This window comes from Carcharhinus amblyrhynchos, chromosome 14 (genome assembly GCF_965287045.1).
Source record: "Carcharhinus amblyrhynchos chromosome 14, sCarAmb.v2.hapA, whole genome shotgun sequence".
NCBI classification, from domain to species: Eukaryota; Metazoa; Chordata; class Chondrichthyes; order Carcharhiniformes; family Carcharhinidae; genus Carcharhinus; species Carcharhinus amblyrhynchos.
The window spans coordinates 77,004,763-77,019,153 of record NC_137337.1 but is presented as its reverse complement, the minus strand read 5'-3'; the positions used below and the strand labels follow the sequence as shown (position 1 = coordinate 77,019,153).

The window sequence follows — 14,391 nt, the reverse complement described above, 5'->3', positions numbered from 1 at the left end:
CTTTTTCCCAGGACAGAAATGACAATTACAAGGGGGCACAAGTTCAAGGTAAAGGTTCAGTAGAGATATGAGGGGGAAAATTTTTTACACTGAAGGTGATCGGAGCCTGGAATGCACTGCCAGTGACGTGGTTGAGGCAGTTATGTTAGCCACATTTAAGACTTAGCTTGAAAGACATATAAACAAATGGGGAATAGAGGGATGTAAATGGTTGTCTAGATAGGTAAATGTGCTTGGAGAGCTGAAGGGCCTGTTCCTGTGCTGTATTGTTCTTTGTTTAGAACACTAAGAAATGAGAGATTCAAGCTCTGGCAGCAGTCAAGGAAGAAATTATTGGTCTAAATGTTGTAGTCAGCAGAGAGTGAACTATACTTGCTCATCTGAAAAAGCTTCAGTGGACTACTGAGCACAGACCTCTTTTCTGACAGCAGTTTGAAATGGCTGTATCTGCAGGGGGCCTGTGACATCTGCCAGCAGGGCATTCAGCAAGAAGGTTGATCAATCAGATTGAGCAATCCTCACAGATGGCAAAGCAGGAATTTTAAAAACAAAAAATATCAAATCCATTTACTGAAAGCGAAATAAAGTATTTGGACATTGCAGGGGAACAAAGGTGAAACTTAAGTAGAAAAGTGCAAACTTTCGAAAGCTTTGTCAATAATTTTCTTGGAGAATGACATTCAGGCCCTGAGAGATTGTTCATGAGTAGTTATGATTGACTATGCAGTTTAAAAACCTAATTACTCCTGATTGAGGTTTCATTGATCTTTGGCTTAAGTTGATGCCTTAACAGTGATTTTTGTTTTGATTCCATCAACCAAGTCTGCAACTGTGCAACCTGCATACTATTTTCCTAAGCCAATTATGTAAAGGCAAGTTATCTTTAAATATTGCTTGGCTGCATGAAGAATTCAGCTGAGCTGCTTTTGGACCATGTGTTATATGTAATATGTGACATGAGTTAACTTATTTTTCCTGTGGATAGTGACCTGTGTTTGTATCATCTTTCTGCCCAGGAGAAGCTAATGGCAATAAATACTGCTCTTACGAATGAGTATGAGTGCCGCAGAAGGATGTTGATCAAGCGTTTAGACGTCACCATCCAGTCATTTGGGTGGTCGGACAAAGCTAAGGTAGGAGTCAAAGGCCGAGGCTAAAGAACACCATTAACCTTGGAGAAGCTCATTGTTTTTGCAGCTTACCTTCCAAACACTGATTGAATCTGATTGCATTCCAACCCTGAGTTGAGTGCACTGAAGAATGTACTGTGGATTAAAACAACATTCAAAGAAGTAATGAGTTAAAGTAAATCCCAAGACTGCTTAACATTTTGTCACTTCGTGTCAGCTTGAAAGTGCTTATTTAAAAATGTATTTTGAGTAAACTAGAAATGTTTATATAAAACAGGCCCTATTCACGTAACCCCACATATTACTAAGGGATAATTGTGCGTGGTCAGTTCACATAACCCGCACTCAATAACTTTGGAGTGTGGGAGGAAGCCGGAGCACCTAAAGGAAACCTGCACAGACATGGGTGGAACGTGCAAATTCCACACAGTCACCCAAGGCTGGAATTGAACCCAGGTCCCTGCTGGTGAGAGGCAGCATTGCTAACCACTGTGCCATCATGCCTCTCAGGTTGGGCATGGATTTGGAGGAAAGAGTTACTCTCTGGCTACATACTTCATCACTCCAATTTGGAGCAGCCCTGGTGATGATGTAGGAAAGATCACTTGTAAGATATTGGAAAAGGTAGAAAAAATGGAGATTAATGTATACATTGGGATGAACATAGGCTCTGCAATTTTTCTATGGTGCCACCATGTTACTCATGTTCCCTTCCTAACAGCACTGTGGGTGTACCTACATCACATGGATGGCAATGGTTCAGGAAGGCAGCTCAGTACCACCTTTTCATGGACAATACATGCTGACCTTCAGCAACATCCCACGAACAAATAAAAAAGTCATTTATGTTGGGGAAAGCCCAGAAAAATCCTCAAGGCAGCCTTGTTTGCAAAGAAAATTACATTTTTTCTAAATAAAATTAACTATGTATTTTAAACTTAAGCGTTCAGTGGGTTTCAATCAGGGAGGGAGATGGGGGAACTACATTTCAATTTATCTCAAACTTGGGCAGTGGGGGTGGTGACTGGTGATTTTTGGAAATATCAGGTTTGGCACAACATTAAACATGAATTAAAATGCTGACACCTGAAAAGAAACAAATTGCTGAACAAAAGAAAGTTAGCAATAAATTGATAATTTTTTAAAAATGATAATAAATAAAGATGGCCGTGGGTGTACATGTCCAGCTCACTCCTAGTCTTGGGTGCTAACTGACTCAACCTCACCCACTCAGCGAGTGCCTGATTGTGTCAGGGTGAGGGTGAATGAGAACCCTGAGACTGGGAGTGAGCCAGACACAGACGATCCTTGCCCTCTTTTCACTGCCAGTACTACTTTCACCCTCCATGTCTGTCTGTCTCTCGCACGCGCACACCCAGACACACATACACAATTTCTTACTGTCCACTCCTCCAATCCGTATTCACTACCCACACACGCTCCTAGCCCCAGGCAGTGAAACTTTTCATTACACGTGCCCATCCTGAACAAGCCTCTCCCTCTCCCCGCCAGCCTGGATTGCTCTCGCTTTCCCCCCAGTTTTCTTGTTTCAGAGCCCGCTGACTGCTGCCCGCATTGATTTTCCTCCAATCACCAACTGCTTATCATCCATATTCGCTGCTATTAGGCTCACTTGCTGACCTATCTGCAACAAACAGGAGAGGATTGGAAAAGCACCTACACTGGCATTTTTGAAACTACCCCGGGGGCCATGGTTGGGGGGCTTTGTTGCCTGGATGAAGTATATAAAATATGCTTTCAAATATGAAAAGTTTAGCATTACTCCTTGCGTAATAAAAATGCACCTCCATTCTTTTCATAATTCTTTTGGTGGTTATTGCAAACTAGCAGTTAATTGAGGCCTATCTGGAAAGAGAAGCATATTGATTAGGTGTTGAGATTGAGTGGTAAATCAGTATGTATTTCTCATTTTTTTTTCTCTTAAAAAATAATGTTCCATTATTCTGAGGTGAATGAGCATCGTGTAATGTGGCTCTACATGTCATAGAGTCAAAGAGGTTTATAGCATGGAAGCAGGCCCTTTGGCCCAACTTGCCCATGACGCCTTAAGCTAGTCCCAATTACCCGCATTTGGCCTATATCCCTTTGTATCCATCTTACCCATGTAATTGTCTAAAAGCTTTTTAAAAGACAAATTTGCACCCACCTCTACTACTACCTCTGGCAGCTTGTTCCAGACACTTACCACCCTCTGTGAAAAAATTGCTCCTCTGGACCCTTTTGTATCTTTCCCCTCTTACCCTTAACATATGCCCTCTAGTTTTAGACTCCCTACCTTTGGGAAAAGATATTGACTATCTAGCTAACCAGTGTTCCTCATTATTTTATAAACCTCTATAAGATCCCCCCTCAGCCTCCTATGCTCCAGAGGAAAAAGTCCCAGTCCACCCAGCCTCTCCTTGTAACTCAAACTATTAAGTCCCGGTAGCATCCTAATAAATCTTTTCTGCACTCTTTCTAGTTTAATGATATCCTTTTGTATAATAGGGTGACCAGAACTGTGCACAGTATTCCAAATGTGGCTTACCAATGTCTTGTACAACTTCAAGATGTCCCAACTCCTGTATTCAGTGTTCTGACCAATGAAACCGAACATGCTGAATGCCTTCTTCACCACTCTGTCCACCTGTATCTCCACTTTCAATGAGCTATGAATCTGTGCCCCTAGATCTCTTTGTTCTGTAACTCTTCCCAACGCCCTACCATTAACTGCCCTGGTTCAATCTACCAAAATGCATCACCTCACATTTATCTAAATTAAACTCCATCTGCCATTCGTCAGCCCACTGGCCCAATTGATCAAGATCGCATGCTTCCCTAGACAGTAGATTAATACATTCCTGTCACTGATTTGAGTGCTGTTTTCTTCAGCTGTTTCTACTGTTGTAACTGTTGCCCTGCAAGGCATTTCGCATGTTGGCTAAAAGGCACCTCTTGCGTTGCACACTGACCAACCACCTGGAATCCAGATACTGGTGAATCATTCTGCCCATGATGATTACCGGTGCTGATTAAAGGGCCGCTAATATTGTTTGCAGTACGTTCCTAAAGATTAAGACATTTGTGCTGCAACTTAATATGGGATGACACAGTGGTTAACACTGCTGCCTCACGGTCCCAGGGAACCAGAGGTTTAAATCTGGCCTCGGGTGATTGTGGAGTTTGCACATTCTTCCTCCGGGTGCTCTGGTTCTTCCCACACTTCAAAGATGGGAGGGTTAGATTGATTGGCCGTGCCAAATTGACCCTTAGTGTCAGGGGGATTAGGACCATAAATATGTGGGGCTACAGGGACCTAGGTGGGATTGTTGTTGGTCTAGGCTCAGTGAGCCAATTGGCCGCCTCCTACACTGTAGATTCTATGATTCTGTGCTCCACAGGGTGCAATTTTATTGTGTATTTTAAGCTGATGTGGACTGGAATTTTTCACACAACGCAAACTGACAACTTTCTCCGTAGCATCGAAGTGCGTTTAACATTACATCTTCCCACAAAGTACCCCCAGCCTTAATTCTGTTTGTACCTAATGACTGAGTGTTTACAACTCCAGAGAATTCCAATCATACTCTGGTCAATAGTGTGTTTAGGCCCTGTAGATATTGTAACCAGACAGTTGCAGTTTAACTGACCAGTCTTTCAACTGAATAGAACAATTACTTTCGATATACTAGGAACAAAATTTCAAGAAACCATTCTAACCAAGAAGGACTTTTACTTTCCAAGAATGACATTGACAGTCATGGAAAACAAAAATGAAACAATGATAACACTTTTTTTTTCTTCAGGCAAATACTGACAATATGGCAAAGGTTTATCAACCAAAAAGGCACACTTTGTCCCTGGCATCCACAGTAACTCTGGCGCACCTTCTGGCTGCCCGTGAGGACTTATCCAGGATCTTAAAGACTAGCAGTGGATCCATAAGAGAGCGGACATCCTGTGCCATTAATAAGGTACGGCTGTTGATTTAAACATACCTCTACTCTGGAACTTGACTGTGATGTATTATTCTAAGTGGTAGATTACTAATGCCACAGATATAATTCCACATATTACTCATTATTCATTATGTGGGCGTTGCTGGCATGATCATGTTTATTGCCCTTGTGAAGGTGGTGATGAGCTGCTGCCTTGAACTGCTTCAGGCCAGAATTTCACACTGTCCCCACCAGTGCGTTTTTACCGGGGGTGGGGTGGAGGAACGAGGGGTGTGTGAAACTGAAGGAACGGGATTCCCTCTGCATTGACGCAGCCCCTGATCGTGCAGCAGTTTTACACTGGGTTAGGCAAGGCCTCCGATGGGAAGCCCATCCTTGTCCCATTGGCCACTTAAGGGCAGGTTCTTACCCAGCTTTTAAAAGGATTTATCCGGCGTGGGGGCATCTGTAAAAGAACAGGCGGAGTGAGATGACGTTGGTCAGAAGCAAAAAACCCCAGTTGAGGTACAGTGACTGCTGGAAGTTCCCCTTGCAGCATCTGCAGGTGTAACTTGGGTGTCCCAGAGGTCACTTCAGAATGTTCCTGGAGAACCATCTTCTCAGGAGATTGGCCTTTCTTCAGTGGTGGGTCAGTGATGTTGGGCACCCTTCCAATATGGCAGCTCAAAACAACAGCTATGCACCATCCAGGCCTACCCCACCACCGAGTACGGCATAAAACTCCTGGGTGCATAATTCCCAAGGTCGGGGCCGTTAAGATTTGCTGTGACTTCCTTCTGGCTGTCACAGCGGGAAACACTCCACGTTCCCACCCAGCCACATTGGCAGTTATCATTTTGCCCATGTGTTAGCATTTGTATGCAAGGTGGAACACTTACTGAACTGTAAGTCATTAAATTATGATGGGTATATATTAGACACCCTTCAGCCATCCCTTGCATTGTATTTTGTGGATTTAAAGTTGCTACTTATTGTCACACTTGAACAGCAAGTGCATGTACAACCAAAAGAGAAAACACTGGAAAATCTCAGCAGGTCTGGCAGCGTCCATAAAGAGAGAAAAGAGCTGACCTTTCGAGTCCAGCTGACCCTTTGACAAAGCTAGAAGGCATAGAAAGTGGAAGATATTTATATTGCGGGGGGAGAATGAAAGATGAGTCATTGCCACAGAAACTAGGGGAAAAGATTGCTACTGGCAGTCCACAGAGACGAACTAGTTTCTGCACATGCTATGTTTTCCAACCTCTGGGTCACACTTGGCTCAAACAAAGTAACTTCCAGTTACTTTCCCTGCATTGTAATCTTCTGAGATTTGGACAAAGCTTGCTTCTCCAAACACTTGAGAAAAAGCTTGCAGCTGGGTGAGTGAACAACTTGGACTGGCCTTTACATTTTGCGGAGTGTTGGAGGGGGAACAGTCTAACACAATTTTCTGCAGTGGTATAATGGCACAAACTTACAAGATAACAGATCGCCTGGGGGAACATTTGGGGGATATAATTTTACAAATCAAATTTCAGGCATCAGAATGTCTAATAATAAAGTATTGGGGACTGTGCTGCTCTCTATCAGCATATGAAAAGATAATTGTTTCGGGGGTGAGCCTTTTGTTGGTATTTTGTGAGCGTGTTCTTGTTCAGAGGGAGAATATAATTTATAACTGCTGGAACTGCAGTGCATTTTGACATAAGTTATGAGCAGAGTATTGGAGAAGTATGCTGAACATCAAAGCCTGTGAGCAGACATTACGGTGCGCTGAGCCAACATGATGCTTGCTAAAGAATGTTTCCACTTTAATCATCAAAGATGAAGAATGCATTGGTGCCCACCGTACAGGTAAACTTCCATATCAGGCCTATAACTGTTTGGATGGTTTTACAGCTCAGCTTCCCACTCATTCAACAAGATACTGTTGCAAAGTTGTCCTCCCCTTGCCTCTTTTCCTACCTGTGTGCTCTGACTACTTGGCACAAATGATTGGAGGATTTTACCAGCAGAAAAGATCTATTCCAGGAAACTGGGTTAGCATTTTCTCTCCTCCTCGGAACGCTTAACAAACTCAAATGATTTAAATGGGATTCAATTTGTGACTGGTGCTGTTACCAGCAATAAACACTGCTGTGAGGTGTTTTCAGTTTGACAAGTTGAGATGGGTGGTCCCATTCATGTGATGTTCAGAGTGTGTGCTGGTCAGCATGATGGCACAGTGGTTAGCACTGCTGCCTCACAGCATCAGGGACCCAGGATCAATTTTAGGCTTGGGTCACTATCTCTGTGAAGTTTGCACATTCTCCCCGTATCTGCATGGTTTTTCTCCAGGTGCTCCAGTTCCTTCCCACAGTCTGAAAGACCTGCTGGTTAGGTGCATTGGTCCTGCTAAATTCTCCCTCAGTGTACCTGAACAGGTGCTGGAGTGTGGCGATTCAGGGATTTTCACAGTAACTTCATTGCAGTGTTAATGTAAGCCAACTTGTGACACTAAGAAATAAACTGATGTATAGGTTAGGAAGATTAACCATGGGAAATAGGTGCATTGAAGGGATAGGGTGAGAAGAGGGCCTGGGTAAGATATTCTGTCAGAGAATTGATGCGGACTCAATGGGTTGAATGTCCTCTTCTGCACTGTAGGGTTTCTATGATAATATCATTGGTAATTCATCTCGTTGCTGTTTGGAGTAGAATAACTACCATAATTAGATCAGTGAACTTTGAAGTAAGTTCCCAGCACTCTGAAACACTGCCACTTGATGAAGCTTTATATATGCATGTGCCAAGTGTTTGACACTGGAGAGGTGATTAGTATGGTATTTGATATGCTAAGGTATCCAGGTAATGAGTATGATTGATGCTACATTTCCGAAGGAGGTATGGACTTTTCAAGTTAATGAACTACCTTCTCGGCACCCACTGACCGTGTGCATTCTTTACACTTAATCGGTTTCTCTCTGGGATCACAACTACATAATGTCTTTCTTTTGGCATTCGAATCCTTCAAAAGCATGTGAGACAATAATAGCAGTGAAGCTGCTTATCTGGGAGAGAATAAATTCCAGTAAAACTCTACTTCATCTTCTGTCTTGTGCATATGGCTTGATGATTGTGCAGTTTGTTGATTAGTTCTTCAAACCTCTATGTCATGGCGGCACAGTGGATTAGCGCTGCTGCCTCACAGAGCCAGAGATCCGGGTTCAATTCCGGCTTCGGGTCACTGTCTGTGCAGAATTTGCACGTTCTCCCAGTGTCTACGTGGGTTTCCTTTCGGTGCTCTGGTTTCCTCCCACAGTCCAAAGAAGTGGGGGTAAGGTTGATTGGTCATGCTAAATTGTTCCTTAGTGTCGGGGGACTAACAGGGATAAAAGGGGATAGGGCCTGGGTGGGATTGTGGAAATTGTGGTTGGTACAGGTTCAGTGGGCCAAATGGCCTCCTCCTGTACTGTATGGAGTCTGAGTGCTAAAACGTGGAACTGTCTGCAAGAATTAAAGCAGTCCCTGCCATAGGTTCTGTGCCAATTCTCATTTGTCTCATTCTTTGACTTTCTCAATGAAAGGCCACATTCCAGTTAGTGGCAACTTTTTATCTCCAGTTTATATCTCCTTGCTCCAAATTCAGAAATCCCATGAGACGGTATTATCCCTGTGTATCAGTGAAGCAATAACCGGGATTCTATCCCCCCCGCCCGCCTGCCATGGGAATCAGAGCGGGTGAGGGGTGGACAATGGAAATGTCCATTGACCTGCCTTTATGGTTTCAGAACGAACGAGGCTGTAAAATCCTGCCCTATATCTGAACAGAATTGACGCATCTTGCTTTGGATTCACCCCACATTGTGATTTACTTTGACAGGTGATGATGGGGAGAGTGCCTGATCGAGGAGGTAGACCGTCCGAAATAGAGGCACCACCACCCGAAATGCCACCTTGGCAGAAGAGACAAGATGGAGGAAGAGGCGGTCGTGGTGGAGGTGGCTGGGGTGGTGGCCAGGGAGGTGGCAGGGGTGGTGGAGGGAGAGGTGGCCAGGGAGGGGGCGGCTGGGGGGGAGGGGGAGGGAGAGGTGGCCAGGGAGGGGGCAGCTGGGGGGGAGGTGGAGGGGGAGGAGGCTGGGGGGCAGGAGGAGGTGGCGGTTGGGGGGGAGGGGGAGGCCAGGGAAGTGGGGGTGGTTGGGGAGGAGGGGGACATGGAAGTGGAGGTGGTTATGGAGGAGGAGGTGGCTATGGAGGAAGAGGTGGCTATGGGGGCAGAGGTGGCTATGGAGATATGGGTGGAAGAGGTTATAGACGGTACTGAATCTATATTAGATATTACAATCTATTAGTGAGGCCCATAAGGAGAATGGACTAGTTACACTCTTTAGCCACTGCAGTGTGTGATGACTGAACCTGCAACTGTAAATGATGAATTTACCTACTAAATTGAGTGAAGGAAATGAAACATGCTGTTGTCCTTTAAGATAGATAAATGTTGAAGATTTTTTTATGCATACAAGAGCTCAGATGATAGATATTGTTTACTACTGGAGACGAAAATCATTTTTTTACATGTTCATTGCAACTTTTTTTATGAGAATGTAATTAAAAATGTTTTACTGTGCAAATGTTCGAAGGTTATGATGAGCTGTAAGCAGTTGAGAATTTTTTTTAATAGAAAGACTTTGAACATGTAGTGAATAAAAATGATATAAAGAATTGCTTGGGATTCTGTAAGGTTTTATTTTCAAGAGTTAACCGTCGTAATGAATCTGTTAAACTCAGTGTTTCAGTCACGTCACATGTTGTGTGAGTCAAGTATTTTTGATTTCTGAGGAATTTGCAATTCATGTTTGTCCACTTGATGAGTTACTTCAGTTCTGCCCTGACTGAGTCCTTGAACAAATAATATATTTTCTCTTGCCAAAGTTGGTATGACTGCATATTGTAATCTTCAAAAAAGAGACCTTGGCCACCTCTGGAATATAGTCAGCTTTATGTATTTGAAAGAGGAGGTTGATTTTCTCTGAGAGAAATTGGGAGTCACCAACTTCAGACTGTGTGTGTTTCCACTTCAAAAATAGTATTCAACAGTTTATAACAAAAGAAAAATATCTATTGTGATACAAAATTTAACTTAAAATCACATTTTAACATATATTAACCCACTGTGAAATTATACAATATAGAGGAAGCCAGTTGCATCTTTGTCATCTGTGTCTATCAAGCGAACCCCTTGCTCAATCTCCATAAGGGAGATGAGAAATTTACAACATAGAAGGTCAGTTCAGTCCAAGGCATTCATAGTGACTAGCGGTCATCTCCTTTAATCCCATTTTTCAGCTCTTGGTCTGTATGCCTCTACCATCCTTTGCGATAGTTAGTTTGAGATCCCAATCACCCTCTGGACATAAAGATCTCCTGTCTTTTCTGTATCTTAGCCTCATTCTATGCCTTCTAGTTATAGATCCTTCAACCAAAGGGTAAAAGGGTCTTATTGCCCACCATGGGCCCTCACTGGTCACAATCCACACACACTGTGATCCGAGGTGGGATTCGAACCAGAGTCCCTGGTGCTGGGAGATATTGCTAACCAATGTGGCACCATGCCGCCCCCTTACAGGATTGTAGTCGTGCAAAACATTTATGATAGGTAAGATTGTACAATTTCAGCCCTATAGCACTCAGTAGAGTGCTTTCCTGAAGAAATGAGAGTCACTGGATCATTTGGCATCATTGCAGGTAAGGCAACAACCGGAAACACAGGGAAGGATTTGCCTTGCATTGGAACTGAATAGAGAGGAGTGGTTCAAAGCTGACATCAGGTCCACAGGCCGGCAACAGTGATCTTGGAGATGGAATTTATAACGTGGGAATGCGGTTAGAAATATGCAGATAAAGATGCTGATTTTTCAATGGAACAGAATGAGATATTGATCTAAGATGTGCAGAGAGATGGAGGGAGTATTTCATTCTCATGACAACAGATTCTCAGAACAACAGAACAGGTGTTGGGAGATTCCAACACGTGTCTCGTCTTGCCAAGTGTGATAAACACTTTTCGAGACGGTATTTAGCCCTCTTTCTGCTTACCTGACAGCAATACACGGGACTGGTCACGGAAAATCACTCAACGGATAAAACCAAACTGTAGCAAAAAGCGGAAAGTTTCCCTCCTGTTTGACCACTTGGAGCCAGGAGAGTTGGCCGAGCACCTAACCTACCTCGAGTTCAAATCCTTCCGCAGGATCTCAGTAAGTGTGCGCTGCCAGTGATATGGAGGTCTTGAGAGGGACAGGGCGAAGAATTGTCTATTTTAAAATGATGTTCCCTTTTTCTACACTGGAAGAGAGAGACACTTCATCAAGTTACTCATTTAAGCCTCTCAGATAAATTACAAGTAGGAAATTGTGATAGATACTGCAATGATTGATGGTGTGTGGGCAATCATTCAGTTCTGACTGGGCTGAGAACACCAGCGCAGCAGTGAAGACAATGATCCACGCATTCCATTTACAGAGCATTCATTCTCCATCAATCAAACCTGGAGTGAATCTCAGTTTCACTTGGAATTTCAAGGATTGATTCATTTTGGCATCTCCAAAATCCCATCATAATGTCTGGTAATTTATTAACCAGCTTACAACTTCCATGGGAACAGTATATCTGCCTGAAACATTTTGGATAATTTTACAGCAATTAAAGATATTATCTCTAGAAAATACAATTTGAAGTATATTTTTGCTGAAGGTTTATGGAATAAAATAGAATGTTTGCAGCACAGGAAGAGGATTTGTCTCTGTCACAGCAACTCACCTTGTCCGATTGTCAGAATCACAGAATATTACAGTGCAGAAGAGGCCTTTTGGCACCGACACATGGAAGGCTCTGATCTGCCCATTTAATCCCACTTGGCCCATAACCATTGAATGTTATGATGTGCCAAGTACTCGTCCACATACTTTTTAAAGGATGTGAGGCATCCTGCCTCCACCACTCTCCCAGGCAGCGCATTCCAGACCATCACCACCATCTGGGTAAAAACATTTTTTCTCAAATCCCTCCCAAACCTCCCACTCTTCACTTTTAACTTGTGTCCCCTCGTAACTGACCCTACTAATAAGGGGAACAGTTGCTCCCTATCCACCCTGTCCATGCCCCAAATAATCTTGAACACCTCAATCAGGTCACCCCCTCGTTCTTCTCTGCTCCAGAGGAAACAACCCAAATCTATCCAAACTCTCTTCATAACTTAAATGTTCCATCCCAGGCAGCGTCCTGGTGAATCTCTGCACCCCATCCTGTGCGTTCATGTCCTTGCTATAATGTGGCGGTGAAAACTGCACACGTACTCCAGCTGTCGCCTCACCAAAGTTCTATATAACTCCATCATAATCTCTCTGCTTTTGTAATCTATACCCTGATTGAGAAAGGCGAGTGTGCCATATGCCTTTTTCACCTGCCTATCCACCTCCAGAGATTCACAGACGAACACGCCAAGGTCCCTTTGTCCTTCGAAACTTCTCAGTGTCAGATCTTTCATATTAAGAGTGACCTTCCTTGTCAAATTACTCCTTCTAAAGTGCATCACCTCTCACTTTTCAGGGTTAAATTCCATCTGCCACTTATCTGCCCATTTGACTGTCTCCTCTGTATCTTCCTGTAACTCAAGACATTCACCATCACTGTTAACCAGCCGGCCAATCTTTGTGTCATCCTACCCCCCCCCCCACATAGTCATCTGTAATTTATATAAATGATGAACAATGGGGACCCAGCATGGATCCCTGTGGTACACCACTGGCCACTGTCCTCCACTCACTAAAACAGACATCTGTCTCCACCCTCTGTCTCCTACTGCTAAGCCAATTATGAATCCACCTTGTCAGATCGCCATTTGCCTTGCGCATTTGTCGTCTTAATAAATCTCCCATGCAGGGGGGCTTTTTGCTGAAATCCATGTAAACTAAATTCAATCAAATTTGTTAGACATTTCCCAATAGCACTGTGCCTATTCCTACATGACCTCCCTGTGAAAAAACCATGCTGACTATCCTTGATCAAACCTTGCCTCTCCAAATGGAAATAGACTCTCACCTTCAGTATCTTCTCCATTAGTTTCCCAAACACTGATGTGAGACTCGCTGGTCTGGAATTCTCTGGCTCGTCTCTACAACCTTTCTTAAATAGTGGGACCACATTTGCCGTTCTCCAGATCTCTGGCACCTCCCCGGTGATGTGGAGATGCCGGCGTTGGATTGGGGTAAACACAGTAAGAAGTCTCACAACACCAGATTAAAGTCCAACAGGTTTATTTGGTAGCAAAAGCCACTAGCTTTTGGAGCACTGCCCCTTCATCAGGTGAGTCAACCAGGGAGGAATTTAAAAATTAAAAATGTTATTCGTCAAACCAGCAGAGGGAGCTCCAGCTACTGATTTCTGGGATAAAAGCCCAAGCTGTAGCCAAAAATAATTTTAATAATTGCTGCACATTTTACTTGATTTTTTGAACTCAGTGTTTCTTTAGTTGTGTGGGATTTCAGCTTGCTGTCAACATTTTAGAAGCTCTTTCTTTTAACCATTCTTGGGATGTGGATGTCGCTAGCTGGGCCAGAAACTTATCAACCAAAAGAGAGAATGTCAAAGCTGGACTCTGGTCATCTGGACTCGAAATGTCAGCTCATTTCTGTCCTTATAGATGCTGCCAAACTTGCTGAGATTTTCCAGCGTTTTCTCTTCCAGCGTCCAGCAGAATCCAGCATCTGCAGTAATTTGCTTTTAACTGTCAGCCATGATTGAATAGCCAGCAGACTCGATGGGCCAAATGGCCTAATTCTGCTCCTATGTCTTATGGTTTTATGGCATTGAGCCAGTGTAGTCTGGCAGGTTAAAGTGCTCCCAAAGAGCTGTTAGGAAGAGAGTTCCAGGATTTGCTTTGACAAAGGGTCATCTCTCTGACTCGAAACGTCAGCTCTTTTCTCTCCTTACAGATACAAACAACAAAGAACAACACAGCACGGGAAACAGGCCCTTCGGCCCAACGAGCCCGTGCCGCCGTCCCACTGTCTCAGTGACCTATTCATGATTTTAGCCTACGCCTAATGTGCGAGGATCAGGGAGGTCCAATTTAGGGACAATTTAGTACCCAATCAATCAGCCTAAAAGCGCATCTTTGGGGATGTGGGAGGAAACCGGAGCACCCGGAGGAAACCCACGCAACCACGGGGAGAACGTGCAAACTCCCACAGACACAGGCCCAAATCCATGTGTCCGCACAGCAACAGAGATAGTCTCTGAGCTGTCATGTTGCCCTCGAGATGGTCCAGTTCAAGCACACT

General features: G+C 43.8%; 1 protein-coding gene across 1 annotated transcript in view; it reads left to right on the top strand.

The window, feature by feature from the left end:
- The window catches only part of fam98b (family with sequence similarity 98 member B), a 29,292-nt gene extending 19,520 nt beyond the window's left edge, over positions 1 to 9,772 (top strand). Inside the window, exons 6-8 of the mRNA XM_080202076.1 lie at positions 1,017 to 1,133; positions 4,937 to 5,104; positions 8,934 to 9,772. Of these exons, the coding sequence (XP_080058202.1) occupies positions 1,017 to 1,133; positions 4,937 to 5,104; positions 8,934 to 9,374 (726 nt within the window). The 3' untranslated portion in view covers positions 9,375 to 9,772. The remainder of the gene's footprint in view (positions 1 to 1,016; positions 1,134 to 4,936; positions 5,105 to 8,933) is intronic.
- Positions 9,773 to 14,391: the final 4,619 nt, after the last annotated feature.